This window comes from Oncorhynchus nerka, linkage group LG2 (assembly GCF_034236695.1).
Source record: "Oncorhynchus nerka isolate Pitt River linkage group LG2, Oner_Uvic_2.0, whole genome shotgun sequence".
Lineage (NCBI taxonomy): Eukaryota > Metazoa > Chordata > Actinopteri > Salmoniformes > Salmonidae > Oncorhynchus > Oncorhynchus nerka.
Genome location: NC_088397.1, coordinates 97,297,467 through 97,325,062, shown reverse-complemented (window position 1 = coordinate 97,325,062; position 27,596 = coordinate 97,297,467). Strand labels below are relative to the sequence as shown.

Sequence of the window (27,596 nt, the reverse complement as noted above, 5' to 3'; positions counted from 1 at the left end):
CTAGAGCTGGCCACCCGGCCAAACTGAGCAATCGGGGGAGAAGGGCCTTGGTCAGGGAGGTGACAAAGAACCCAATGGTCACTCTGACAGAGCTCCAGAGTTCCTTCCTTCCAGAAGGACAACCATCTCTGCAGCACTCCACCAATCAGGTCTTTATGGTAGAGTGGCCAGACGGAAGCCACTCCTCAGTAAAAGGCACATGACCGCCTGCTTGGATTTTGCCAAAAGGCACCTAAAGACTTTCAGACCACGAGAAACAAGATGCTTTGGTCTGATGGAACCAGCATTTCCTCCATGCTTCACGCCTGGAGGAAACCAGACACCACTCATCACCTGCCCAATACCATCCCTACGGTGAAGCATGGTGGTGGCAGCATCACGCCTGGAGGAAACCAGACACCACTCATCACCTGGCCAATACCATCCCTACGGTGAAGCATGGTGGTGGCAGCATCACGTCTGGAGGAAACCAGACACCACTCATCACCTGGTGAAGCATGGTGGTGGCAGTATCACGTCTGGAGGAAACCAGACACCACTCATCACCTGGCCAATACCATCCCTACGGTGAAGCATGGTGGTGGAAGCATCATGCGGTGCCTGCGGTGAAGCATGGCACGGCAGGTAGCCTAGTGGTTAGAGCTTTGGACTAGTAACCGAAAGGTTGCAAGATCGAATCCCCAAGCTGACATGGTAAAAATCTGTCCTTATGCCCCTGAAGAAGGCAGTTAACCCACTGTTCCCCGGTAGGCCGTCATTGACTGACTTGCCTAGTTAAATGAAGGTTAAATAAAATGAAATGCTGTGGGGATGTTATTCAGCGGCAGGGACTGGGAGACTAGTCAGGATCGAGGGAAAGATAAACGGAGCAAAGTACAGAGAGATCCTTGATGAAAACCTGCTCCAGAGCGCTTAGGACCTCAGACTGGGGCGAAGGTTCACCTTCCAACAGGACAACGACCCTAAGCACACAGCCAAGACAACACAGGAGTGGCTTTGGGACAAGTCTCTGAATGTCCTTGAGTGGCCCAGCCAGAGCCCGGACTTTAACCTGATCGAACATCTCTGGAGAGACCTGAAAATAGCTGTGCAGTGATGCTCCCCATCCAACCTGACAGAGCTTGAGAGGATCTGCAGAGAAGAATGGGAGTAACTCGCCAAATACAGGTGTGCCAAGCTTGTAGCATCATACCAAGAAAACTCGAGACTGTAATTGCTGCAAAAGGTGCTTCAACATAGTACTGAGTAAAGTTTTTATTTGTAGTAAATGTGCTAAAAATTTCTAAAGACCTGTTTTTGCTTTGTCATTTGGGGTTATTGTTTGTAGATTGATGAGGGAATTATTTTTTAAATCCATTTTACAATAAGGCTGTAATGTGGAAAAAGTTAAGGGGTCTGAATACTTTCCCTGTACTGCACTGTATCTATATCTACAATGGAAAACATATATGTGGAATACCTTATCTAATTTAGGCTAAAGCAAGTCTGAGGTTTGATGGATTTGTTATTATTCAAATGTTGACTATGTAAGATTAAATATCTGCATGTCCAGCGCACGAGCTGCTTCACTGGCTGCTTCGCTGGCTGTGTAACAGGTTGGATTGGCTGGCTGCCTCTGGTTAAATATGGCTGCATGCTTCACTGGCTGCTTCACTGGCTGCTTCGCTGGCTGCTTCACTGGCTGCTTCGCTGGCTGCTTCACTGGCTGCTTCGCTGGCTGCTTCGCTGGCTGCTTCGCTGGCTGCTTCGCTGGCTGCTTCACTGGCTGCTTTTCTGGCTACTTCATTGGCTGCTTCGCTGGCTGCTTCACTGGCTGCTTCGCTGGCTGCTTCGCTGGCTGCTTCGCTGGCTGCTTCGCTGGCTGCTTCGCTGGCTGCTTTTCTGGCTACTTCATTGGCTGCTTCACTGGCTGCTTCGCTGGCTGCTTCACTGGCTGCTTCACTGGCTGCTTCGCTGGCTGCTTCACTGGCTGCTTCGCTGGCTGCTTCACTGGCTGCTTCACTGGCTGCTTCGCTGGCTGCTTCACTGGCTGCTTCGCTGGCTGCTTCACTGGCTGTTTCACTGGCTGCTTCGCTGGCTGCTTCGCTGGCTGCTTTTCTGGCTACTTCATTGGCTGCTTCACTGGCTGCTTCGCTGGCTGGCTGTTTTGGGTCTGTGGAAGTTAAGATTTGAACTGCTAACGGCCGAGCGTAATTTACCAAGTAGTGTTAAAAATGGCCGAGCGCCATTTACCAAGTGGTGTTAAAAATGTCCGAGCGTAATTTACCAAGTAGTGTTAAAAATGGCCGAGCGCCATTTACCAAGTGGTGTTAAAAATGGCCGAGCGCCATTTACCAAGTGGTGTTAAAAATGGCCGAGCGCCATTTACCAAGTGGTGTTAAAAATGGCCGAGCGCCATTTACCAAGTGGTGTTAAAAATGGCCGAGCGCCATTTACCAAGTGGTGTTAAAAATGGCAGAGCGCCATTTACCAAGTAGTGTTAAAAATGGCCGAGCGCCATTTACCAAGTGGTGTTAAAAATGGCCGAGCGCCATTTACCAAGTGGTGTTAAAAATGCATCTTGTGGCATTCCCTGTCCCACCAGAGAACCAATAGAAATCATTGTCGAGCCAAACAACCAATAGAAATCATTGTCGAGCCAAACAACCAATAGAAATCATTGTCGAGCCAAACAACCAATAGAAATCAGGACAGAATGTTTTTTTTTTTTTTTAGCAAAGTCAAATGTCTGCACACACACACACACACACACACACACCCCTCCCCCCCTGGTCTCTCTGGCAGACGGGAAGTGAGATTAAGCTTGATGACTAGGTAGAGACTGAATGGCCGTGTAACAACACAGGGAGGGTTAGTCAGCGTGTGTGTGTGTGTGTGTGTGTCTGTGTGTGTGTCTGAGTGTGTGTGTGTGTCTGTGTGTGTGTCTGAGTGTGTGTCTGTGTGTGTGTGTGTGTGTATTCATGATGGCTGGGTTTGGATAGATGTGTAGTGGGGGGCAGAACAGAACTGACTGTATGGTTGCTGTGGTTCTAAACCTTAAATCAAAGGGACTGTTTTCTGCTCCTAATGTCTCTCCTCTCCTACGGGGCATGAGGTCTGATAATAACAGGCTTAGAGACCGTTTTCCATCGGACTGCTGAACACTTGAACTGGACTGACCACCTGCTCTGATTCTAACTGGACTGACCACCTGCTCTGATTCTAACAGGACTCACGACCTGCTCTGATTCTAACAGGACTGACCACCTGCTCTGTTTCTAACAGGACTGACCACCTGCTCTGATTCTAACAGGACCACCTGACCTGACTAACTGCTCTGATTCTAACAGGACTGACCACCTGCTCTGATTCTAACAGGACTGACCACCTGCTCTGATTCTAACCTGCTCTGATTCTAACAGGACTGACCACCTGCTCTGATTCTAACAGGACTGACCACCTGCTCTGATTCTAACAGGACTGACCACCTGCTCTGATTCTAACAGGACTGACCACCTGCTCTGATTCTAACAGGACTGACCACCTGCTCTGATTCTAACAGGACTGACCACCTGCTCTGATTCTAACAGGACTGACCACCTGCTCTGATTCTAACAGGACTGACCACCTGCTCTGATTCTAACAGGACTGACCACCTGCTCTGAGGACCACCTGCTCTGACCACCTGCTCTGATTCTAACAGGACTGACCACCTGCTCTGATTCTAACAGGACTGACCACCTGCTCTGATTCTAACAGGACTGACCACCTGCTCTGATTCTAACAGGACTGACCACCTGCTCTGATTCTAACAGGACTGACCACCTGCTCTGATTCTAACCCCAACAGGACTGACCACCTGCTCTGATTCTAACAGGACTGACCACCTGCTCTGATTCTAACAGGACTGACCACCTGCTCTGATTCTAACAGGACTGACCACCTGCTCTGATTCTAACAGGACTGACCACCTGCTCTGATTCTAACAGGACTGACCACCTGCTCTGATTCTAACAGGACTGACCACCTGCTCTGATTCTAACCCCAACAGGACTGACCACCTGCTCTGATACTAACCCCAACAGGACTGACCACCTGCTCTGATTCTAACAGGACTGACCACCTGCTCTGATTCTAACAGGACTGTCCACCTGCTCTGATTCTAACAGGACTGACCACCTGCTCTGATTCTAACAGGACTGACCACCTGCTCTGATTCTAACAGGACTGACCACCTGCTCTGATTCTAACAGGACTGACCGCCTGCTCTGATTCTAACAGGACTGACCGCCTGCTCTGATTCTAACAGGACTGACCACCTGCTCTGATTCTAACAGGACTGACCACCTACTCTGATTCCCGACCTTAGAACACACAGACACAGACACACAGCTCTGGAAAAAAATGAAGAGACCACTGCAAAATGATCAGTTTCTCTGGTTTTTACTATTTATAAGTATGTGTTTGGGTAAAATGAACATTTATGTTTTAATCTATAATCTACTGACAACATTTCTCCCAAATTCCAAATATATATATTGTAATTTAGGGCATTTATTTACCGAAAATGACAACTGATGGAAATAACAATAAAGATGCAGGGTTGTCAGACATCGAATAATGACAATAAGTTCATATTCATTTTTAAAACACAATACAAATGATTTAACTTAGGAGGAGTTCAGAAAAAAATATTTGGTGGAATAACCCTGATTTTCAATGCCAGCTTTCATGCGTCTTGGCGTGCTCTCCACCAGTCTTGATGTTGGGTGACTTTATGCCACTCCTGGTGCAAAGAAATTCAACTAACTCGGCTTTGTTTGTTGGCTTGTGACCACTCATCTTCCTCTTGATCCCATTCCAGAGGTTTTCAGTGGGGTTCAGGTCTGGAGATTGGGCTGGCCATGACAGGGTCTTGATCTGGTGGTCCTCCATCCACACCTTGACTGACCTGGCTGTGTGACACAGCGCATTGTCCTGCTGGAAAACACAATCCTCAGAGTTGGGGAACATTGTCAGAGCAGAAGGAAGCATGTTTTCTTCCAGGACAACCTTTTGTACGTGGCTTGATTCATACGTCCTTCGCAAGGACAAATCTGCCCGATTCCAGCCGTGCTGAAGCACCCTCAGGTCATCACCGATCCTCCACCAAATTTCACAGTGGGTGTGAGACCTGGAGAGGCCGACAAGACCTGGAGAGGCCGACGAGACCCGGAGAGGCCGACAAGACCCGGAGAGACCCGGAGAGGCCGACAAGACCCGGAGAGGCCGACAAGACCCGGAGAGACCTACAAGACCCGGAGAGGCCGACAAGACCCGGAGAGGCCGACAAGACCCGGAGAGGCCGACAAGACCTGGAGAGACCGTGCTTCTACACCTGCATTGCTTGCTGTTTGGGGTTTTAGGCTGGGTTTCTGTACAGCACTTTGAGATATCAGCTGATGTATGAAGGGCTATATAAATACATTTGATTTGATTTGATTTGACAAGACCTGGAGAGACCTACAAGACCTGGAGAGGCAGACAAGACCTGGAGAGACCTACAAGACCTGGAGAGGCAGACAAGACCTGGAGAGGCAGACAAGACCTGGAGAGGCCGACAAGACCTGGAGAGGCAGACAAGACCTGGAGAGGCCGACAAGACCTGGAGAGGCAGACAAGACCTGAAGAGGCCGACAAGACCCGGAGAGGCCGACAAGACCCGGAGAGGCCGACAAGACCTGGAGAGGCCGACAAGATTGTTATTTTGACCAGATAAATGCTCGAAATGACAATATATATATATTTGTAATTTAGGCGAAATGTTCTCAGGAGTTTATAGATTAAAACATAAATGTTAATTTTAGCCAAACACATACTTATAAATAGTAAAAACCAGAGAAGCTGATAATTTTGCAGTGGTCTCTTCATTTTTTCCCAGAGCTGTATTTTCATGCTACAAACACACCAGCTACCAGACTTATGATGACTAAATACCACACAATTTAATACCCACCCAGTCCACTCTTCCCCAAAAACATGTGTAAATACTGGACTATAAACTGTGCCTTCCTGTATTATACTGATGCTCATATATTTATAATATTCTACTGAGACATTTACTTTGTTGGTATTCTTATCTTTATTATTTATTATTGTTGTTATTGTTGTTGTTGTTGTTGTTGTTGCCTCGTCCAGAAGGAACCTGTAAGTAGCATTTGGTTGAACGGTGTGAGTATCCTGTACATACGACACAATTGAAACTCTCCTCCCCGTCTCTCCTCTCTCCTCTCTCCTCTCTCTCTCTCGATCGTCTCCCCTCTTTCGCTCGCCTCTCTCTCTCTCTCTCTCTCTCTCTCTCCTCTCGATCGTCTCCCCTCTCTTTCGCTCTCCTCTCTCTCTCTCTCTCTCTCTCTCTCTCCTCTCGATCGTCTCCCCTCTCTTTCGCTCGTCTCTCTCTCTCTCTCTCCTCTCGATCGTCTCTCTCTCTCTCTCTCTCTCTTTGTGTCTCTCTCTCTCTCTCTCCTCTCGATCGTCTCTCTCTCTCTCTCTCTCTTTGTGTCTCTCTCTCTCTCTCCTCTCGATCGTCTCTCTCTCATCCCTCTCTCTCTCCTCTCTATCTCTTGTCTCTCTCTCTCGTCTCTCTCTCGTTTCTCTCTTTGTCTCGTGTCTCTCTCTCTCATCTCTCTCTCGTGTCTCTCTCTCTCTCAACACAAAGTGGGTGTACGTGGACAGGCACAGGGAGCATCACTTCTCCCTGACCACACAAGTCAATATTTACACGCCTTGAAGGGAGAGAGAAGATGGCCTTGTTGCAGGGCCACCTGTCTACCAGATGTTGAACAGGAGTTGAGGAGGGATAGTAGCGAAAGAGATGGTCTGGTCCTTAGTCATATTCAGGACCCATAGTTTACTGGTTAGTTTACATAGGTAAAACCTCTGGCCATAGATAGTTATTGGACACCCAGATGTTGATGTGTTTTTTTTCTTGTCCTCTCAAGGAGTCGTCTGAGTCAGAGCTGTGTAACGGCCAGGGGCGGGGCTTACGTACGGAGGTGAGGAGTAGGACTGGCAGCGTCACCCGGAGCCTGTCTTCCAGACCCACCCAGACCTCCAGGGCCCCCAGAGCCAGGCTCCCCACTGTCGAGCTGACACGCACCGAGCCTCCGCCCCAGACAGAAGGCATGGTGCCTGCTGGTCTGGCCAGCACCCTGGAACACATAGTGGCTCAACTAGATGTTCTCACACAGGTAACACATCTCTCTGTTTTATTAGTGTGTTATTGATGCTGAAGCAATGTGTGCTCTCTCTCTCTCTCTCTCTCTCTCTCTCTCTCTCTCTCTCTCTCTCTCTCTCTCTCTCTCTCTCTCTCTCTCTCTCTCCTCTCTCTCTCTCTCTCTCTCTCTCTCTCTTCCTCTCTCTCTCTCTCTCTCTCTCTCTCTCTCTCTCTCTCTCTCTCTCTCTCTCTCTCTCTCTCTCTCTCTCTCTCTCTCTCTCCCTCTCTCCTCTCTCCCTCTCTCTCCCTCTCTCTCTCTCTCTCTCTGTCTCTCTCTCTCTCTCTCTCTCCCTCTCTCTCTCTCTCTCTCTCTCTCTCTCTCTCTCTCTCTCTCTCTCTCTCTCTCTGCCCCCTCCCTCTCCTTCTCTCTCTGATCCCCTCCCTCCTCCCCCCACCTCTCTCTCTCTCTCTGCCCCCTCCCTCTCTCTCTCTCTCTCTCTCTCTCTCTCTCCCCTCCCCCCTCCCTCTCTCTATCTCTTTCTCTCTCTCTCTCTGCCCCTCTCCCTCTCTCTATCTCTCTCTCTCTCTCTCTGCCCCCTCCCCTCTCTCTATCTCTCTCTCTCTCTCTCTGCCCCCTCCCTCTCTCTATCTCTCTCTCTCTCTCTCTGCCCCCTCCCTCTCTCTCTCTCTCTCTCTCTCTGCCCCCTCCCTCTCTCTCTCTCTCTCTCTCTCTCTCTCTGCCCCCTCTCTCTTTCTCTCTCTCTCTCTCTGCCCCCCTCTTTCTCTCTCTCTCTGCCCCCTCCCTCCTCTCTCTCTCTCTCTCTGCCCCCTCCTTACTCTCTCTTCTCTCCCTCTCCCTCCTTCTCTCCCTCCCTCCCTCTCCCTCCTTACCTCCCTCTCTCTCTCCTCCTTTACCTCCCTCTCTCTCTCTCCCTCCTTTACCTCCCTCTCTCTCTCCCTCCCTCCTTAACTCTCTCTCCCTCTCTCTCTCTCTCTCTCCCCCTCCCTCCTTCCTCTCCTCTCTCTCTCTCTTTCTTCCCTCTCTCTCTCTCTCTCTCTCTGCCCCCTCCCTCTTTCTCTCCTTCTCTCTGCCCCCCTCCCTCCTTCTCTCTCTCCCTCCCTCACTATGACCTCTGTGATTCTCTCTCCTCTGCGGAGTCTGGTGAGGTTGCCTTACTGCCAACTCCATACATAATTAATGATTAATATCTCTTAAAGTGGAAACTACCTCGTTATATATATATGAAACAAACTGAGAATGATACCTGTCAGAGAAATGAGAGGTTTTCCATGACGTCGAGTAAGAAGAGGTGCATGATTAATATAATTCACCAAAGCATTTATTGATATTGTGACATATTGCTATCAGGTTGTAAATCACAGCCGGTACTTTGTTTTCAGCCATTTGGTGATGATGCCCTGTTTGAGATGTGTGTTTTCTTTCATGACTTGTTGATTTAAAAGGTTGTGCTTGACGTAGAAATACATTTTGCAGTTAAATTTCCCATGTCCCAAATAAACAATACAATTTCACCACACACTTTTTAATTTTTTAAATTTGATTAATTAAAATTAAATTTGATTTATTTTGTATTTTATTAATTAAAATATCATGATCCATTGGGTATTTTTTTTCAATTTTAATGAATAGTCATAATTTGAGCTAGTCTGTCCATTTTTAATATCTAATATAATAAATTAACAAGATTGCATTTTGCACCTATGTCTATATGCCCCTATGGCCAAGTGATAAAGCACAGGGTATTTGTAGGATAAAATGTCTCTGCTTGTCTTTCTACCCTCTACTTGTCTTTCTACCCTCGTTACATCACATTATGATAAAACATCTCTGCTTTCTACCCTCGTTACATCACATTATGATAAAACATCTCTGCTTTCTACCCTCGTTACATCACATTATGATAAAACATCTCTGCTTTCTACCCCTCACATTATGTTACATCACATTGTGATAAAACATCTCTGCTTTCTACCCTCGTTTGTGACATCACATTGTGATAAAACATCTCTGCTTTCTACCCTCGTTACATCACATTATGATAAAACATCTCTGCTTTCTACCATTATGATAAAACATCTCTGTTACATCACATTATGATAAAACATCTCTGCTTTCTACCCTCGTTACATCACATTATGATAAAACATCTCTGCTTTCTACCCTCGTTACATCACATTATGATAAAACATCTCTGCTTTCTACCCTCGTTACATCACATTATGATAAAACATCTCTGCTTTCTACCCTCGTTACATCACATTATGATAAAACATCTCTGCTTTCTACCCTCGTTACATCACATTATGATAAAACATCTCTGCTTTCTACCCTCGTTACATTATGAATGATAAAACGTCTCTGCTTTCTACCCTCGTTACATCACATTATGATAAAACATACCCTCGTTACATCACATTATGATAAAACATCTCTGCTTTCTACCCTCGTTACATCACATTATGATAAAACATCTGCTTTCTACCCTCGTTAATCACATTATGATAAAACATCTCTGCTTTCACATACATCCTCTTTCTACCCTCGTTACATCACATTATGATAAAACATCTCTGCTTTCTACCCTCGTTACATCACATTATGATAAAACATCTCTGCTTTCTACCCTCGTTACATCACATTACATCTCTGCTTTCTACCCTCGTTACATCACAATGATAAAACATCTCTGCTTTCTACCTCGTTACATCACATTATGATAAAACATCTCTGCTTTCTACCTCGTTACATCACATTATGATAAAACATCTCTGCTTTCTACCCTCGTTACATCACATTATGATAAAACATCTCTGCTTTCTACCCTCGTTACATCACATTATGATAAAACATCTCTGCTTTCTACCCTCGTTACATCACATTATGATAAAACATCTCTGCTTTCTACCCTCGTTACATCACATTATGATAAAACATCTCTGCTTTCTACCCTCGTTACATCACATTATGATAAAACATCTCTGCTTTCTACCCTCGTTACATCACATTATGATAAAACATCTCTGCTTTCTACCCTCGTTACATCACATTATGATAAAACATCTCTGCTTTCTACCCTCGTTACATCACATTATGATAAAACATCTCTGCTTTCTACCCTCGTTACATCACATTATGATAAAACATCTCTGCTTTCTACCCTCGTTACATCACATTATGATAAAACATTCTGCTTTCTACTGCTTTCTACCCTCTGTTTCTACCCTCGTTATCACATTATGATAAAACATCTCTGCTTTCTACCCTCGTTACATCACATTATGATAAAACATCTCTGCTTTCTACCCTCGTTACATCACATTATGATAAAACATCTCTGCTTTCTTACATCACATTATGATAAAACATCTCTGCTTTCTACCCGTTACATCACATTATGATAAAACATCTCTGCTTTCTACCCTCGTTACATCACATTATGATAAAACATCTCTGCTTTCTACCCTCGTTACATCACATTGTGATAAAACATCTCTGCTTTCTACCCTCGTTACATCACATTATGATAAAACGTCTCTGCTTTCTACCCTCGTTACATCACATTATGATAAAACATCTCTGCTTTCTACCACATTATGATAAAACATCTCTGTTACCCTCGTTATCACATTATGATAAAACATCTGCTTTCTACCCTCGTTACATCACATTATGATAAAACATCTCTGCTTTCTACCCTCGTTACATCACATTATGATAAAACATCTCTGCTTTCTACCCTCGTTACATCACATTATGATAAAACATCTCTGCTTTCTACCCTCGTTACATCACATTATGATAAAACATCTCTGCTTTCTACCCTCGTTACATCACATTATGATAAAACATCTCTGCTTTCTACCCTAACAGTGATAAAACATCTCTGCTTTCTACCCTCGTTAACTGATAAACATTCTGTTCAGGGGCACCCTCGAACGATCAGATTATGATAAAACCTTGTCACCTCGGGGATTTGAAAAACTTCTGCTTTCTAACCTTTCGATAAAACATCTCTGTTACTAGTCCAACACTCTAACCACTTAGGCTACCTGTTACACCTTATATAAAACACTCTAACCACTTAGGCTACCCTACCACTGCTTTCTACCCTCGTAACCACATTAGGCTAAAACATCTGCTTTCACCTCGTTACATCACTAACATCACTAGGCTACCCTACCACATTATGATAAAACACTCTAACCACATTATGATAAAACCTCTGCCACCTCTACACTCTAACCACATAGGATAAAACATCCTGCCACCTCTACACACATTAACCACTGCTTTCTACCCTTACATCACATTATGATAAAAAACATCTTTCTACCACTACATTATGATAAAACATCTCTGCTTTCTACCCTTACATCACATTATGATAAAACATCTCTGCTTTCTACCCTCGTTACCACTTATGCTAAAACATCTCTGCTTTCTACCTCTTACATCTCTAATAAAACACTCTGCTTTCTACCCTGCATCACATTATGATAAAACTCTCTGCTTTCTACACTCTTAACCACTCTAGGCTACCCTCGTTACATCACATTATGATAAAACCTGCTTTCTACTCTAACATCACATTATGATAAAACATCTGCCACCTCGTTTACATCTCTAACCACTAGGCTACCCTCGCCGCCTCTGCACTCTAACCACTAGGCTACCCTGCCACCTCTACATCACATCATCTCTGCTTTCTAACCACTTAGGCTAAAACCTGCCTCCTCTACATCTCTAACCACTAGGCATCTACTCCTCACATTTATGATAAAACTACACTCTAACCACTAGGCTAAAACATCTCTGCCACCTCTACACTCTAACCACTAGGCTACCCTGCCATCCTCTACACTCTAACCACTAGGCTAAAACCCTGCTTTCTCCTCCATCACATTATGATAAAACATCTAACCACTATGATAAAACAGCTCTGCCACCTCTTACACTCATAACCACTCTGCTACCCTGTTACATCACATTATGATAAAACATCTCTAACCACTAGGATAAAACATCTCTGCTTTCTACCCTGCCACCATCTACACTCTAACCACAATAGGCTACCTGCCACCTCTGTACCTCTAACCACCTAGGCTACCTCTAACCACCTCTACACTCTAACCACTAGGCTACCCTGCCACCTCTACACTCTAACCACTAGGCTACCTGCCACCTCTACACTCTAACCACTAGGCTACCTGCCACCTCTACACTCTAACCACTAGGCTACCCTGCCACCTCTACACTCTAACCACTAGGCTACCTGCCACCTCTACACTCTAACCACTAGGCTACCTGCCACCTCTACACTCTAACCACTAGGCTACCTGCCACCTCTACACTCTAACCACTAGGCTACCCTGCCACCTCTACACTCTAACCACTAGGCTACCTGCCACCTCTACACTCTAACCACTAGGCTACCTGCCACCTCTACACTCTAACCACTAGGCTACCCTGCCACCTCTACACTCTAACCACTAGGCTACCTGCCACCTCTACACTCTAACCACTAGGCTACCTGCCACCTCTACACTCTAACCACTAGGCTACCCTGCCACCTCTACACTCTAACCACTAGGCTACCTGCCACCTCTACACTCTAACCACTAGGCTACCTGCCACCTCTACACTCTAACCACTAGGCTACCCTGCCACCTCTACACTCTAACCACTAGGCTACCCTGCCACCTCTACACTCTAACCACTAGGCTACCCTGCCACCTCTACACTCTAACCACTAGGCTACCCTGCCCCCTACCTCTACACTCTAACCACTAGGCTACCTGCCACCTCTACACTCTAACCACTAGGCTACCCTGCCACCTCTACACTCTAACCACTAGGCCACCCTGCCACCTCTACACTCTAACCACTAGGCTACCTGCCACCTCTACACTCTAACCACTAGGGCTACCTGCCACCTCTACACTCTAAACCACTAGGCTACCTGCCACCTCTACACTCTAACCACTAGGCTACCTGCCACCTCTACACTCTAACCACTAGGCTACCCTGCCACCTCTACACTCTAACCACTAGGCTACCTGCCACCTCTACACTCTAACCACTAGGCTACCCTGCCACCTCTACACTCTAACCACTAGGCTACCCTGCCACCTCTACACTCTAACCACTAGGCTACCCTGCCACCTCTACACTCTAACCACTAGGCTACCCTGCCACCTCTACACTCTAACCACTAGGCTACCTGCCACCTCTACACTCTAACCACTAGGCTACCTGCCACCTCTACACTCTAACCACTAGGCTACCTGCCACCTCTACACTCTAACCACTAGGCTACCTGCCACCTCTACACTCTAACCACTAGGCTACCCTGCCACCTCTACACTCTAACCACTAGGCTACCCTACCACCTCTACACTCTAACCACTAGGCTACCCTGCCACCTCTACACTCTAACCACTAGGCTACCCTGCCACCTCTACACTCTAACCACTAGGCTACCTGCCACCTCTACACTCTAACCACTAGGCTACCTGCCACCTCTACACTCTAACCACTAGGCTACCTGCCACCTCTACACTCTAACCACTAGGCTACCTGCCACCTCTACACTCTAACCACTAGGCTACCTGCCACCTCTACACTCTAACCACGAGGCTACCTGCCACCTCTACACTCTAACCACTAGGCTACCTGCCACCTCTACACTCTAACCACTAGGCTACCCTGCCACCTCTACACTCTAACCACTAGGCTACCTGCCACCTCTACACTCTAACCACTAGGCTACCTGCCACCTCTACACTCTAACCACTAGGCTACCCTGCCACCTCTACACTCTAACCACTAGGCTACCTGCCACCTCTACACTCTAACCACTAGGCTACCTGCCACCTCTACACTCTAACCACTAGGCTACCCTACCACCTCTACACTCTAACCACGAGGCTACCTGCCACCTCTACACTCTAACCACGAGGCTACCTGCCTCCACTACACTCTAACCACTAGGCTACCCTGCCACCTCTACACTCTAACCACTAGGCTACCTGCCACCTCTACACTCTAACCACTAGGCTACCTGCCACCTCTACACTCTAACCACTAGGCTACCCTGCCACCTCTACACTCTAACCACTAGGCTACCTGCCACCTCTACACTCTAACCACTAGGCTACCTGCCACCTCTACACTCTAAACACTAGGCTACCTGCCACCTCTACACTCTAACCACTAGGCTACCTGCCACCTCTACACTCTAACCACTAGGCTACCTGCCACCTCTACACTCTAACCACTAGGCTACCCTACCACCTCTACACTCTAACCACTAGGCTACCCTGCCACCTCTACACTCTAACCACTAGGCTACCCTGCCACCTCTACACTCTAACCACTAGGCTACCCTGCCACCTCTACACTCTAACCACTAGGCTACCCTGCCACCTCTACACTCTAACCACTAGGCTACCTGCCACCTCTACACTCTAACCACTAGGCTACCTGCCACCTCTACACTCTAACCACTAGGCTACCTGCCACCTCTACACTCTAACCACTAGGCTACCTGCCACCTCTACACTCTAACCACTAGGCTACCCTACCACCTCTACACTCTAACCACTAGGCTACCTACCACCTCTACACTCTAACCACTAGGCTACCCTACCACCTCTACACTCTAACCACTAGGCTACCCTGCCACCTCTACACTCTAACCACTAGGCTACCCTGCCACCTCTACACTCTAACCACTAGGCTACCCTGCCACCTCTACACTCTAACCACTAGGGTACCTGCCCTGCCACCTCTACACCTCTAACCAACCACTAGGCTACCCTGCCACCCCACATTATGAATGCCGCTATAAGACAACATTTTCTCGGGTGACAAAGACGACGTTTTCCCTGCAAACCAAAACAGTCCGGTGTCAGACGTATAGGGATGTAGGGTGTCAAAGACGAGTGTTTCAGTGAAACAGTAGGGTGTCAGGCGTAGTGATGTAGGGTGTCAGACGTAGTGATGTAGGGTGTCAGGCGTAGTGATGTAGGGTGTCAGGCGTGAGGATGTAGGGTGTCAGGCGTGGTGATGTAGGGTGTCAGGCGTAGGGATGTGGGGTGTCAGACGTAGTGATGTAGGGTGTCAGGCGTGAGGGATGTAGGGTGTCAGACGTGAGTGATGTAGGGTGTCAGACGTGAGTGATGTAGGGTGTCAGACGTAGGGATGTAGGGTGTCAGACGTAGTGATGTAGGGTGTCAGACGTAGGGATGTAGGGTGTCAGACGTAGTGATGTAGGGTGTCAGACGAGTGATGTAGGGTGTCAGGCGTGGGGATGTAGGGTGTCAGACGTAGTGATGTAGGGTGTCAGACGTGAGGATGTAGGGTGTCAGACGTAGTGATGTAGGGTGTCAGACGTAGTGATGTAGGGTGTCAGACGTAGTGATGTAGGGTGTCAGACGTAGGGATGTAGGGTGTCAGACGTAGTGATGTTTTTTATTTATTTTATTTCACCTTTATTTAACCAGGTAGGCTAGTTGAGAACAAGTTCTCATTTACAACTGCGACCTGGCCAAGATAAAGCATAGCAGTGTGAACAGACAACACAGAGTTACACATGGAGTAAACAATTAACAAGTCAATAACACAGTAGGAAAAAAATGGGCAGTCTATATACAATGTGTGCAAAAGGCATGAGGAGGTAGGCGAATAATTACAATTTAGCAGATTAACACTGGAGTGATAAATGATCAGATGGTCATGTACAGGTAGAGATATTGGTGTGCAAAAGAGCAGAAAAGTAAATAAATAAGAACAGTATGGGGATGAGGTAGGTGAAAATGGGTGGGCTATTTATCGATAGACTGTGTACAGCTGCAGCGATCGGTTAGCTGCTCAAATAGCAGATGTTTGAAGTTGGTGAGGGAGATAAAAGTCTCCAACTTCAGCGATTTTTGCAATTCGTTCCAGTCACAGGCAGCAGAGAACTGGAAGGAAAGGCGGCCAAATGAGGTGTTGGCTTTAGGGATGATCAGTGAGATACACCTGCTGGAGCGCGTGCTACGGCTGCACAGTACTGTCTTTTATCGATGGCGGTTATGATATCGTTTAGTACCTTGAGCGTGGCTGAGGTGCACCCGTGACCGGCTCGGAAACCAGATTGCACAGCGGAGAAGGTACGGTGGGATTTGAGATGGTCAGTGATCTATTTGTTGACTAGGCTTTCAAAAGACCTTTGATAGGCAGGGCAGCATGGATATAGGTCTGTAACAGTTTGGGTCCAGGGTGTCTCCCCCTTTGAAGAGGGGGATGACTGCGGCAGCTTTCCGATCCTTGGGGATCTCAGACGATATGAAAGAGAGGTTGAACAGGCTGGTAATAGGGGTTGCGACAATGGCGGCGGATAGTTTCAGAAATAGAGGGTCCAGATTGTCAAGCCCAGCTGATTTGTATTTTCCAGGTGTTGCAGCTCTTTCAGAACATCTGCTATCTGGATTTGTGTAAAGGAGAAGCTGGGGAGGCTTGGGTAAGTAGCTGCGGGGGGTGCGGAGCTGTTGGCCGAGGTTGGAGTAACCAGGAGGAAGGCATGGCCTCAGTAGAACTTAGTTGCTGATTCACACTCTTCTCTCAGTAGGGCCTAGCTCTCTGTCCTCTCAGTAGGGCCCAGCTCTCTGTCCTCTCAGTAGGGCCCAGCCCAGCTCTGTCCTCTCAGTAGGGCCCAGCTCTCTGTCCTCTCAGTAGGGCCTAGCTCTCTGTCCTCTCAGTAGGGCCTAGCTCTCTGTCCTCTCAGTAGGGCCCAGCTCTCTGTCCTCTCAGTAGGGCCCAGCTCTCTGTCCTCTCAGTAGGGCCCAGCTCTCTGTCCTCTCAGTAGGGCCCAGCTCTCTGTCCTCTCAGTAGGGCCCAGCTCTCTGTCCTCTCAGTAGGGCCCAGCTCTCTGTCCTCTCAGTGGGGCCCAGCTCTCTGTCCTCTCAGTAGGGCCCAGCTCTCTGTCCTCTCAGTAGGGCCCAGCTCTCTGTCCTCTCAGTAGGGCCCAGCTCTCTGTCCTCTCAGTAGGGCCCAGCTCTCTGTCCTCTCAGTAGGGCCCAGCTCTCTGTCCTCTTAGTAGTTTCCAGCTCTCTGGCCTCTCAGTAGGGCCTAGCTCTCTGTCCTCTCAGTAGGGCCTAGCTCTCTCTCCTCTCAGTAGGGCCCAGCTCTCTGTCCTCTCAGTAGGGCCCAGCTCTCGGTCCTCTCAGTAGGGCCCAGCTCTCTGTCCTCTCAGTAGGGCCTAGCTCTCTCTCCTCTCAGTAGGGCCGAGCTCTCGGTCCTCTCAGTAGGGCCCAGCTCTCTGTCCTCTCAGTAGGGCCTAGCTCTCTCTCCTCTCAGTAGGGCCCAGCTCTCTCTCCTCTCAGTAGGGCCCAGCTCTCGGTCCTCTCAGTAGGGCCCAGCTCTCTGTCCTCTCAGTAGGGCCTAGCTCTCTCTCCTCTCAGTAGGGCCAAGCTCTCTCTCCTCTCAGTAGGGCCGAGCTCTCTCTCCTCTCAGTAGGGCTGGAGCTCTCTCTCCTCTCAGTAGGGCCAAGCTCTCTCTCTCCTCTCAGTAGGGCCTAGCTCTCTCTCCTCTCAGTAGGGCCGACCTCTCTCTCCTCTCAGTAGGGCCGAGCTCTCTCTCCTCTCAGTAGGGCCTAGCTCTCTCTCCTCTCAGTAGGGCCGAGCTCTCTCTCCTCTCAGTAGGGCCGAGCTCTCTCCTCTCAGTAGGGCCGAGCTCTCTCTCCTCTCAGTAGGGCCGAGCTCTCTCCTCTCAGTAGGGCCGAGCTCTCTCTCCTCTCAGTAGGGCCGAGCTCTCTCTCCTCTCAGTAGGGCCTAGCTCTCTCTCCTCTCAGTAGGGGCCGAGCTCTCTCTCCTCTCAGTAGGGCCGAGCTCTCTCTCCTCTCAGTAGGGCCGAGCTCTCTCTCCTCTCAGTAGGGCCTAGCTCTCTCTCCTCTCAGTAGGGCCTAGCTCTCTCTCCTCTCAGTAGGGCCTAGCTCTCTCTCCTCTCAGTAGGGCCCAGCTCTCTGTCCTCTCAGTAGGGCCCAGCTCTCGGTCCTCTCAGTAGGGCCCAGCTCTCTGTCCTCTCAGTAGGGCCTAGCTCTCTCTCCTCTCAGTAGGGCCGAGCTCTCGGTCCTCTCAGTAGGGCCCAGCTCTCTGTCCTCTCAGTAGGGCCTAGCTCTCTCTCCTCTCAGTAGGGCCCAGCTCTCTCTCCTCTCAGTAGGGCCCAGCTCTCGGTCCTCTCAGTAGGGCCCAGCTCTCTGTCCTCTCAGTAGGGCCTAGCTCTCTCTCCTCTCAGTAGGGCCAAGCTCTCTCTCCTCTCAGTAGGGCCGAGCTCTCTCCCTCTCAGTAGGGCCGAGCTCTCTCCCTCTCAGTAGGGCCAAGCTCTCTCCTCTCAGTAGGGCCTAGCTCTCTCTCCTCTCAGTAGGGCCGAGCTCTCTCTCCTCTCAGTAGGGCCGAGCTCTCTCTCCTCTCAGTAGGGCCTAGCTCTCTCCTCTCAGTAGGGCCTAGCTCTCTCTCCTCTCAGTAGGGCCGAGCTCTCTCCCTCTCAGTAGGGCCGAGCTCTCTCTCTCTCAGTAGGGCCGAGCTCTCTCCTCTCAGTAGGGCCGAGCTCTCTCTCCTCTCAGTAGGGCCGAGCTCTCTCTCCTCTCAGTAGGGCCTAGCTCTCTCTCCTCTCAGTAGGGCCGAGCTCTCTCTCCTCTCAGTAGGGCCGAGCTCTCTCTCCTCTCAGTAGGGCCTAGCTCTCTCTCCTCTCAGTAGGGCCGAGCTCTCGGTCCCTCTCAGTAGGGCCTAGCTCTCTCTCCTCTCAGTAGGGCCGAGCTCTCTCCCTCTCAGTAGGGCCTAGCTCTCTCTCCTCTCAGTAGGGCCTAGCTCTCTCTCCTCTCAGTAGGGCCCAGCTCTCTGTCCTCTCAGTAGGGCCCAGCTCTCGGTCCTCTCAGTAGGGCCTAGCTCTCTCTCCTCTCAGTAGGGCCGAGCTCTCTCTCCTCTCAGTAGGGCCGAGCTCTCTCTCCTCTCAGTAGGGCCAAGCTCTCTCCCTCTCAGTAGGGCCGAGCTCTCTCTCCTCTCAGTAGGGCCGAGCTCTCTCTCCTCTCAGTAGGGCCTAGCTCTCTCTCTCTCAGTAGGGCCTAGCTCTCTCTCCTCTCAGTAGGGCCAAGCTCTCTCTCCTCTCAGTAGGGCCGAGCTCTCTCTCCTCTCAGTAGGGCCAAGCTCTCTCTCCTCTCAGTAGGGCCGAGCTCTCTCTCTCTCAGTAGGGCCCAGCTCTCTGTCCTCTCAGTAGGGCCTAGCTCTCTCTCCTCTCAGTAGGGCCTAGCTCTCTCTCCTCTCAGTAGGGCCTAGCTCTCTCTCCTCTCAGTAGGGCCTAGCTCTCTCTCCTCTCAGTAGGGCCGAGCTCTCTGTCCTCTCAGTAGGGCCCAGCTCTCGGTCCTCTCAGTAGGGCCCAGCTCTCTGTCCTCTCAGTAGGGCCTAGCTCTCTCTCCTCTCAGTAGGGCCGAGCTCTCTCTCCTCTCAGTAGGGCCTAGCTCTCTCTCCTCTCAGTAGGGCCTAGCTCTCTCTCCTCTCAGTAGGGCCCAGCTCTCTCTCCTCTCAGTAGGGCCCAGCTCTCTGTCCTCTCAGTAGGGCCTAGCTCTCTCTCCTCTCAGTAGGGCCGAGCTCTCTCTCCTCTCAGTAGGGCCTAGCTCTCTCTCCTCTCAGTAGGGCCTAGCTCTCTCTCCTCTCAGTAGGGCCCAGCTCTCTCTCCTCTCAGTAGGGCCAAGCTCTCTCTCCTCTCAGTAGGGCCGAGCTCTCTCTCCTCTCAGTAGGGCCTAGCTCTCTCTCCTCTCAGTAGGGCCCAGCTCTCTCTCCTCTCAGTAGGGCCGAGCTCTCTCTCCTCTCAGTAGGGCCGAGCTCTCTCTCCTCTCTCGTTGAATAACAGCAAACACTTCATTGAAGAATCCCGTTTGTACTGCCCACCCCTACCGTTAACCAAGTGGTGTAGACATCGGCTACTGAACTTTGACTTGCCTCAACAACAACAAGCTTGGACTCTTAGATGGGTCTTGGACTCTTAGACGGGTCTTGGACTCTTAGACGGGGCTTGGACTCTTAGACGGGGCTTGGACTCTTAGACGGGGCTTGGACTCTTAGACGGGGCTTGGACTCTTAGACGGGGCTTGGACTCTTAGACGGGGCTTGGACTCTTAGACGGGGCTTGGACTCTTAGATGGGTCTTGGACTCTTAGACGGGGCTTAGATTGTTAAGGGATAAGGTGTTACGAGAAGCACAAGCAGAATGTACGATTCTGTCGGTCTCAATCAAACTGGAGAGATTTTCCCAAACTGCCGGGCTGGTATCTAAGCATTGATTCGTCGTCCAATCTTTAGGGATCTCGTCGGACGATATGAAAGAGAGGTTGAACAGTCTGGTAATAGGGGTTGCAACAATGGCTGTGGATAATTTTATTTAAATTCTAATAAATACATTTTATTTATTTAAATTCCTAAATCCACCATAATACATTCCCAGAATTAACACCTAGTATTTCAGATGTTGTTGTTGTTGTTGTATGGGTGGTCTGGGTTGTAGAGAGAGAGAGAAAGAGAGAATGTTTTACAAGGGAGATCAATGAATACTGTTTGCTCCTTCAGCTGCGGTTGCATATTCAGTAAAAGGGGATAACTCCATATTCTGTGATCACTGACTACATCACAGTGACTAGATCCTGCTTTCTCCTTGGATAATGATTAATAATGACCAGAACAGAACAGGAGTTCTGAGAATTGGAATGCCCGATGTTACAGCTCTTTTAAACTACACTAAAGGCACGTTGTACCAAATGGCACCCTATTCCATATATAGTGCACTACTTTTTAGACCAGCACCCACATAGGGAATAGTGCACCATTTGGGATGCAGTGTAAAGCTGTAGCCAGAAACTCCACAACCACTGTTGAATAATTAACCATATGAACCTTGAATACTGGAAGCTGCTGTGCTAGCTTCACTCAGTCACTCTGAGAGACAATGAGAGATAGAGATAATGAGTGTTACAGTGTGTATATTATCATGGGTGCTGGTCTATGTGACAGTCGGGGAGTAATGTGGCATTTTTACATATTTAATAGAGGACTGCGAGAGCATTCCAAATGGTGTCTTGGTCTAAAGTAGTGTACTATATAGGGAATAGGGCTCTGGTCTAAAGTAGTGCACTATATAGGGAATAGGGTCCTGGTCTAAAGTAGTGCACTATGTAGCATTGCCTTTAAATTGTTTAAGTTGGGTCGAACGTTTTGGGTAGCCTTCCACAAGCTTCCCAAAATAAGTTGGGCGAATTTTGGCCCATTCCTCCTGACAGAGCTGGTGTAACTGAGTCAGGTTTGTAGGCCACCTTGCTCGCACACGCTTTTTCAGTTCTGCCCACAAATATTCTATAGGATTGAGGTCCGAACTTTGTGATGGCCACTCCAATACCTTGACTTTGTTGTCCTTAAGCCATTTTGCCACAACTTTGGAAGTATGCTTGGGGTCATTGTCCATTTGGAAGACCCATTTGCAACCAAGCTTTAACTTCCTGACTGATGTCTTGAGATGTTGCTTCAATATATCCACATAATTTTCCTACCTCATGATGCCATCTATTTTGTGAAGTGCACCAGTCCCTCCTGCAGCAAAGCAGCTCCATAACATGATGCTGCCACCTCCGTGCTTCACGGTAGGGATGGTGTTCTTCGGCTTGCAAGCCTCCCCCTTTTTCCTCCAAACTCATTATGGCCAATCAGTTATTTTTTTGTTTCATCAGACCAGAGGACATTTCTCCAAAAAGTTAGATCTTTGTCCCCATGTGCAGTTGCAAACCGTAGTCTGGCTTTTTTAATGGCGGTTTTGGAGCAGTGGCTTCTTCCTTGCTGAGCGGCCTCTCTAGTTGTCTCTAGTAGTTGGGCTCTAAGCTTGCCGACCATGGTTGGCTAGGCTGGCCAGGTTAATATTTAAAAGCTAAATAGCTAAAAGCTAACGTTAGCTGGCTGGTTTGCTTGCTGGTTAAGAAAACTGCATATAGCTAACAATCATTAATAACTGGCTAGTTATGTAAGCTAAGTGTTGATTGCAGCTGGCTGACTCATGTAGTGCTAACATAACGTTGGTAGGGCTAACGTTAGCAGGCTAGTCGGGGCTAACGTTAGCAGGCTAGTCAGGGCTAACGTTAGCAGGCTAGTCGGGGCTAACGTTAGCAGGCTAGTCGGGGCTAACGTTAGCAGGCTAGTCGGGGCTAGTTGCAAGGTGATTTGGACCAGTATATTCATAAAGTATTTGCTTGTAAGTTGACTGAAAATTTGATTGAAACCAGTCGTCATGAGTGCCAACGATTTGGTTTAATTTGAAGTTATACATGAAGTTATTTCTGTTGGAGTTTACATTATAGGGATTAGGCTGGCCGGGTCCTCCCTACAACTAGAAGAGGTGTAACTTTGCATTGGATTTTTAATGTGTTTACTAATTGAAATTAGGGTTGGCTGCGTGCAGATTTTCATATTGCCATTTTTGTGCAAAACATAATTTTACCGTTTTAGAATGTGTACTTTACTGTCTGGCTTTTTTATGGTGGTTTTGGAGCAGTGGCTTCTTCCTTGCTGAGCGGCCTTTCAGGTTATGTCGATATAGGACTCGTTTTACTGTGGATATAGATACTTTTGTGCCTGTTTCCTCCAGCATCTTCACCAGGTCCTTTGCTGTTGTTCTGGGATGATTTGCACTTTTCGCACCAAAGTACGTTCATCTCTAGGAGACAGAAAGCGTCTCCTTCCTGAGCGGTATGACGGCTGCGTGGTCCCATGGTGTTTATACTTGCGTACTATTGTTTGTACAGATGAACGTGGTACCTTCAGGTTTTTGGAAATTGCTCCCAAGGATGAACCAGACTTGTGGAGGTCTACAATTTTTTTCTTAGGTCTTGGCTGATTTCTTTAGATTTTCCCATGATGTCAAGCAATGAGGCACTGAGTTTGAAGGTAGGCCTTGAAATACATCCACTGGTACACCTTCAATTGACTCAAATTATGTCAATTAGCCTATCAGAAGCTTCTAAAGCCATGACATTATTTTCTGGAATTTTCCAAGCTGTTTAAAGGCACAGTCAACTTAGTGTATGTAAACTTCTGACCCACTGGAATTGTGATACAGTGAAATATAAGTGAAATAATCTGTCTATAAACAATTTTTGGGAAAAATGACCTGTGTCATGCACAAAGTAGATGTTCTAACCGACTTGCCAAACTATAGTTTAACAAGAAATTTGTAGAGTGGTTGAAAAAGCTGTCCAGTTTTAATGACTCCAACCTAAGTGTCTCATGTAAACTTCAGACTTCAAATGAAAATACAAAGGCCTTTTTTACTTCAGTAGTTGTCAAGTGTTTTACAGTAACCTGGCTTTATTCAGCCCAAACAACTATTCAGATAACAACCCACAGAAATATAGGTACAGGAGTCATTTCATGGAGACTGAATCTTATCAGTTTAACATAATCTAACAAGTCATTTCCATTCTGTTGCTTAGTACACACACACACACACAGATCTCAGGGTCAACATGATCTTTAGCAGCTCTATATATGCCAACCCACCAGGTTAAATATAGCCGTCCAATCTCATTCAGATAACCAACCCACCAGGTTAAATATAGCCCAATCTCATTCAGATCAATCTCATTCAGATAACCAACCCACCAGGTTAAATATAGCCGTCCAATCTCATTCAGATAATCAACTGCAGTTTGGAGATATGTGGATATCAGCAGTTATTGATATAACAAACATCTGGGTGGAAATTAGATTCTGTTTGCTAACCTTTTGGGCTAGCTTCATCTCCACTGTAGAGCGTAACATTCAGATCTCCACTGTGGAGCGTAACATTCAGATCTCCACTGTGGAGCGTAACATTCAGATCTCCACTGTGGAGCGTAACATTCAGATCTCCACTGTGGAGCGTAACATTCAGATCTCCACTGTGGAGCGTAACATTCAGATCTCCACTGTGTGGAGCGTAACATTCAGATCTCCACTGTGTGGAGCGTAACATTCAGATCTCCACTGTGTGGAGCGTAACATTCAGATCTCCACTGTGGAGCGTAACATTCAGATCTCCACTGTGGAGCTTAACATTCAGATCTCCACTGTGGAGCGTAACATTCAGATCTCCACTGTGTGGAGCGTAACATTCAGATCTCCACTGTGTGGAGCGTAACATTCAGATCTCCACTGTGGAGCGTAACATTCAGATCTCCACTGTGGAGCGTAACATTCAGATCTCCACTGTGTGGAGCGTAACATTCAGATCTCAAATGTTCGACGAGCAGGTGTGGTGTGTATGCATTTATATAATATAAAACGGTATCTGACGTCAAATGATGCCCAGCTCCATGTCCAAGACTCACACCTAGCATACATACCTCCTGCTGTGGGCCACAGCACATACAGTATATTGTGTTGGGGGGAGGAAAACCAAACGACCATTCTATTTTGGGACCTTTAAAATATAGTATATCCACTAAATGTGTAAAGTATAGGCCCTCGCCTGTATACAATTACCACATCTTTCTTTTGTTATGACCCAGTAGCTACGTTATAGAAAAATACGTATTGCGTCTCTACTGGCATCCTATTCCCTACATAGTGCACTTCTTTTGACCAAAGCCCTATTCCCTATATAGTGCACCACTTTTGTCCAAAGCCCATGGGCCTCTTTGTAGAGAAAAGGCTGCAATTTGGTACGTAGCCCGGTTGGGCTGAGAGGAGAGTTCTCCAGCGCTGAGATGGGTTAGATAAGAGCGGGGGATATTGATTGGAAAAGCACACTCAGAGGACAGAAATACAATATCCTCCTCTCCTCTCTAGCATGAAATATTAGCAGACGTTATGGAGACCCATCTCTCTCAGTGCCCCGGGGGAGGATCAGGAAATTAAAAACTGTTTACTGCTCACTCTGTCTCTGTCCCTGTTCCTGTCCCTGTCCCTGTCTCTGTCCCTGTTCCTGTTCCTGTCCCTGTCCCTGTCTCTGTCCCTGTTCCTGTCCCTGTCCCTGTCTCTGTCCCTGTTCCTAACTCTGTCTCTGTCCCTGTTCCTAACTCTGTCCCTGTCCCTGTCCCTGTTCCTGTTCCTGTCCCTGTTCCTGTTCCTGTCCCTGTCCCTGTCTCTGTCCCTGTCCCTGTCCCTGTCTCTGTCCCTGTCCCTGTCCCTGTCTCTGTCCCTGTTCCTGTCCCTGTCCCTGTCTCTGTCCCTGTTCCTAACTCTGTCTCTGTCCCTGTTCCTAACTCTGTCCCTGTCCCTGTCCCTGTTCCTGTCTCTGTCTCTGTCCCTGTCCCTGTCCCTGTCCCTGTCCCTGTCTCTGTCCCTGTCCCTGTCCCTGTCCCTGTCTCTGTCCCTGTCTCTGTTCCTGTTCCTGTCCCTGTCCCTGTCCCTGTTCCTGTTCCTAACTCTGTCCCTGTTCCTGTTCCTAACTCTGTCCCTGTTCCTGTCCCTGTCTCTGTCCCTGTCTCTGTCCCTGTCCCTGTTCCTGTCTCTGTCCCTGTCCCTGTCTCTCAGTGCCCTGGGGGAGGATCAGGAAATTAAAAACTGTTTACTGCTCACTCCGTCTCTGTCTCTGTCCCTGTTCCTAACTCTGTCCCTGTCCCTAACTCTGTCCCTGTCCCTAACTCTGTCCCTGTTCCTAACTCTGTCCCTGTTCCTAACTCTGTCCCTGTTCCTAACTCTGTCCCTGTCCCTAACTCTGTCCCTGTCCCTAACTCTGTCCCTGTCCCTAACTCTGTCCCTGTCCCTGTTCCTAACTCTGTCCCTGTTCCTAACTCTGTCCCTGTCCCTGTTCCTAACTCTGTCCCTGTTCCTAACTCTGTCCCTGTCCCTGTCCCTGTCCCTGTCTCTGTCCCTGTCCCTGTCTCTGTCCCTGTTCCTGTCCCTGTCCCTGTCTCTGTCTCTGTCCCTGTCCCTGTCTCTGTTCCTGTCCCTGTTCCTGTCCCTGTCCCTGTCCCTGTTCCTGTTCCTAACTCTGTCCCTGTTCCTGTTCCTAACTCTGTCCCTGTTCCTGTCCCTGTCTCTGTCCCTGTCTCTGTCCCTGTTCCTGTCTCTGTCCCTGTCCCTGTCCCTGTCTCTCAGTGCCCTGGGGGAGGATCAGGAAATTAAAAACTGTTTACTGCTCACTCCGTCTCTGTCTCTGTCCCTGTTCCTAACTCTGTCCCTGTCCCTAACTCTGTCCCTGTCCCTAACTCTGTCCCTGTTCCTAACTCTGTCCCTGTTCCTAACTCTGTCCCTGTTCCTAACTCTGTCCCTGTCCCTAACTCTGTCCCTGTCCCTGTTCCTAACTCTGTCCCTGTTCCTAACTCTGTCCCTGTCCCTGTTCCTAACTCTGTCCCTGTTCCTAACTCTGTCCCTGTCCCTAACTCTGTCCCTGTTCCTAACTCTGTCCCTGTCCCTGTTCCTAACTCTGTCCCTGTTCCTAACTCTGTCCCTGTTCCTAACTCTGTCCCTGTTCCTAACTCTGTCCCTGTTCCTAACTCTGTCCCTGTCCCTAACTCTGTCCCTGTCCCTAACTCTGTCCCTGTCCCTAACTCTGTCCCTGTTCCTAACTCTGTCCCTGTTCCTAACTCTGTCCCTGTTCCTAACTCTGTCCCTGTCCCTGTCCCTAACTCTGTCCCTGTTCCTAACTCTGTCCCTGTTCCTAACTCTGTCCCTGTCCCTGTTCCTAACTCTGTCCCTGTTCCTAACTCTGTCCCTGTTCCTAACTCTGTCCCTGTCCCTAACTCTGTCCCTGTTCCTAACTCTGTCCCTGTTCCTAACTCTGTCCCTGTTCCTAACTCTGTCCCTGTTCCTAACTCTGTCCCTGTTCCTAACTCTGTCCCTGTTCCTAACTCTGTCCCTGTCCCTGTTCCTAACTCTGTCCCTGTTCCTAACTCTGTCCCTGTTCCTAACTCTGTCCCTGTTCCTAACTCTGTCCCTGTTCCTAACTCTGTCCCTGTCCCTAACTCTGTCCCTGTTCCTAACTCTGTCCCTGTTCCTAACTCTGTCCCTGTCCCTAACTCTGTCCCTGTTCCTAACTCTGTCCCTGTTCCTAACTATGTCCCTGTCCCTAACTCTGTCCCTGTCCCTAACTCTGTCCCTGTCCCTAACTCTGTCCCTGTCCCTAACTCTGTCCCTGTCCCTAACTCTGTCCCTGTCCCTAACTCTGTCCCTGTCCCTAACTCTGTCCCTGTCCCTAACTCTGTCCCTGTTCCTAACTCTGTCCCTGTCCCTAACTCTGTCCCTGTTCCTAACTCTGTCCCTGTTCCTAACTCTGTCCCTGTTCCTAACTCTGTCCCTGTTCCTAACTCTGTCCCTGTTCCTAACTCTGTCCCTGTTCCTAACTCTGTCCCTGTCCCTAACTCTGTCCCTGTTCCTAACTCTGTCCCTGTTCCTAACTCTGTCCCTG

The 27,596-nt window shown here is 48.5% G+C and overlaps 1 protein-coding gene across 2 annotated transcripts in view; it reads left to right on the top strand.

Annotated features, from left to right (window-relative positions):
• Positions 1-27,596, top strand: part of LOC115127572 (POC1 centriolar protein homolog A-like) — a 123,531-nt gene that overhangs the window by 84,046 nt on the left and 11,889 nt on the right. For both annotated transcript variants that reach the window (XM_065004540.1, XM_065004539.1), the window contains exon 10: positions 6,960-7,208. In XM_065004540.1, coding sequence (XP_064860612.1) covers positions 6,960-7,208 — 249 coding nt within the window. The remainder of the gene's footprint in view (positions 1-6,959; positions 7,209-27,596) is intronic.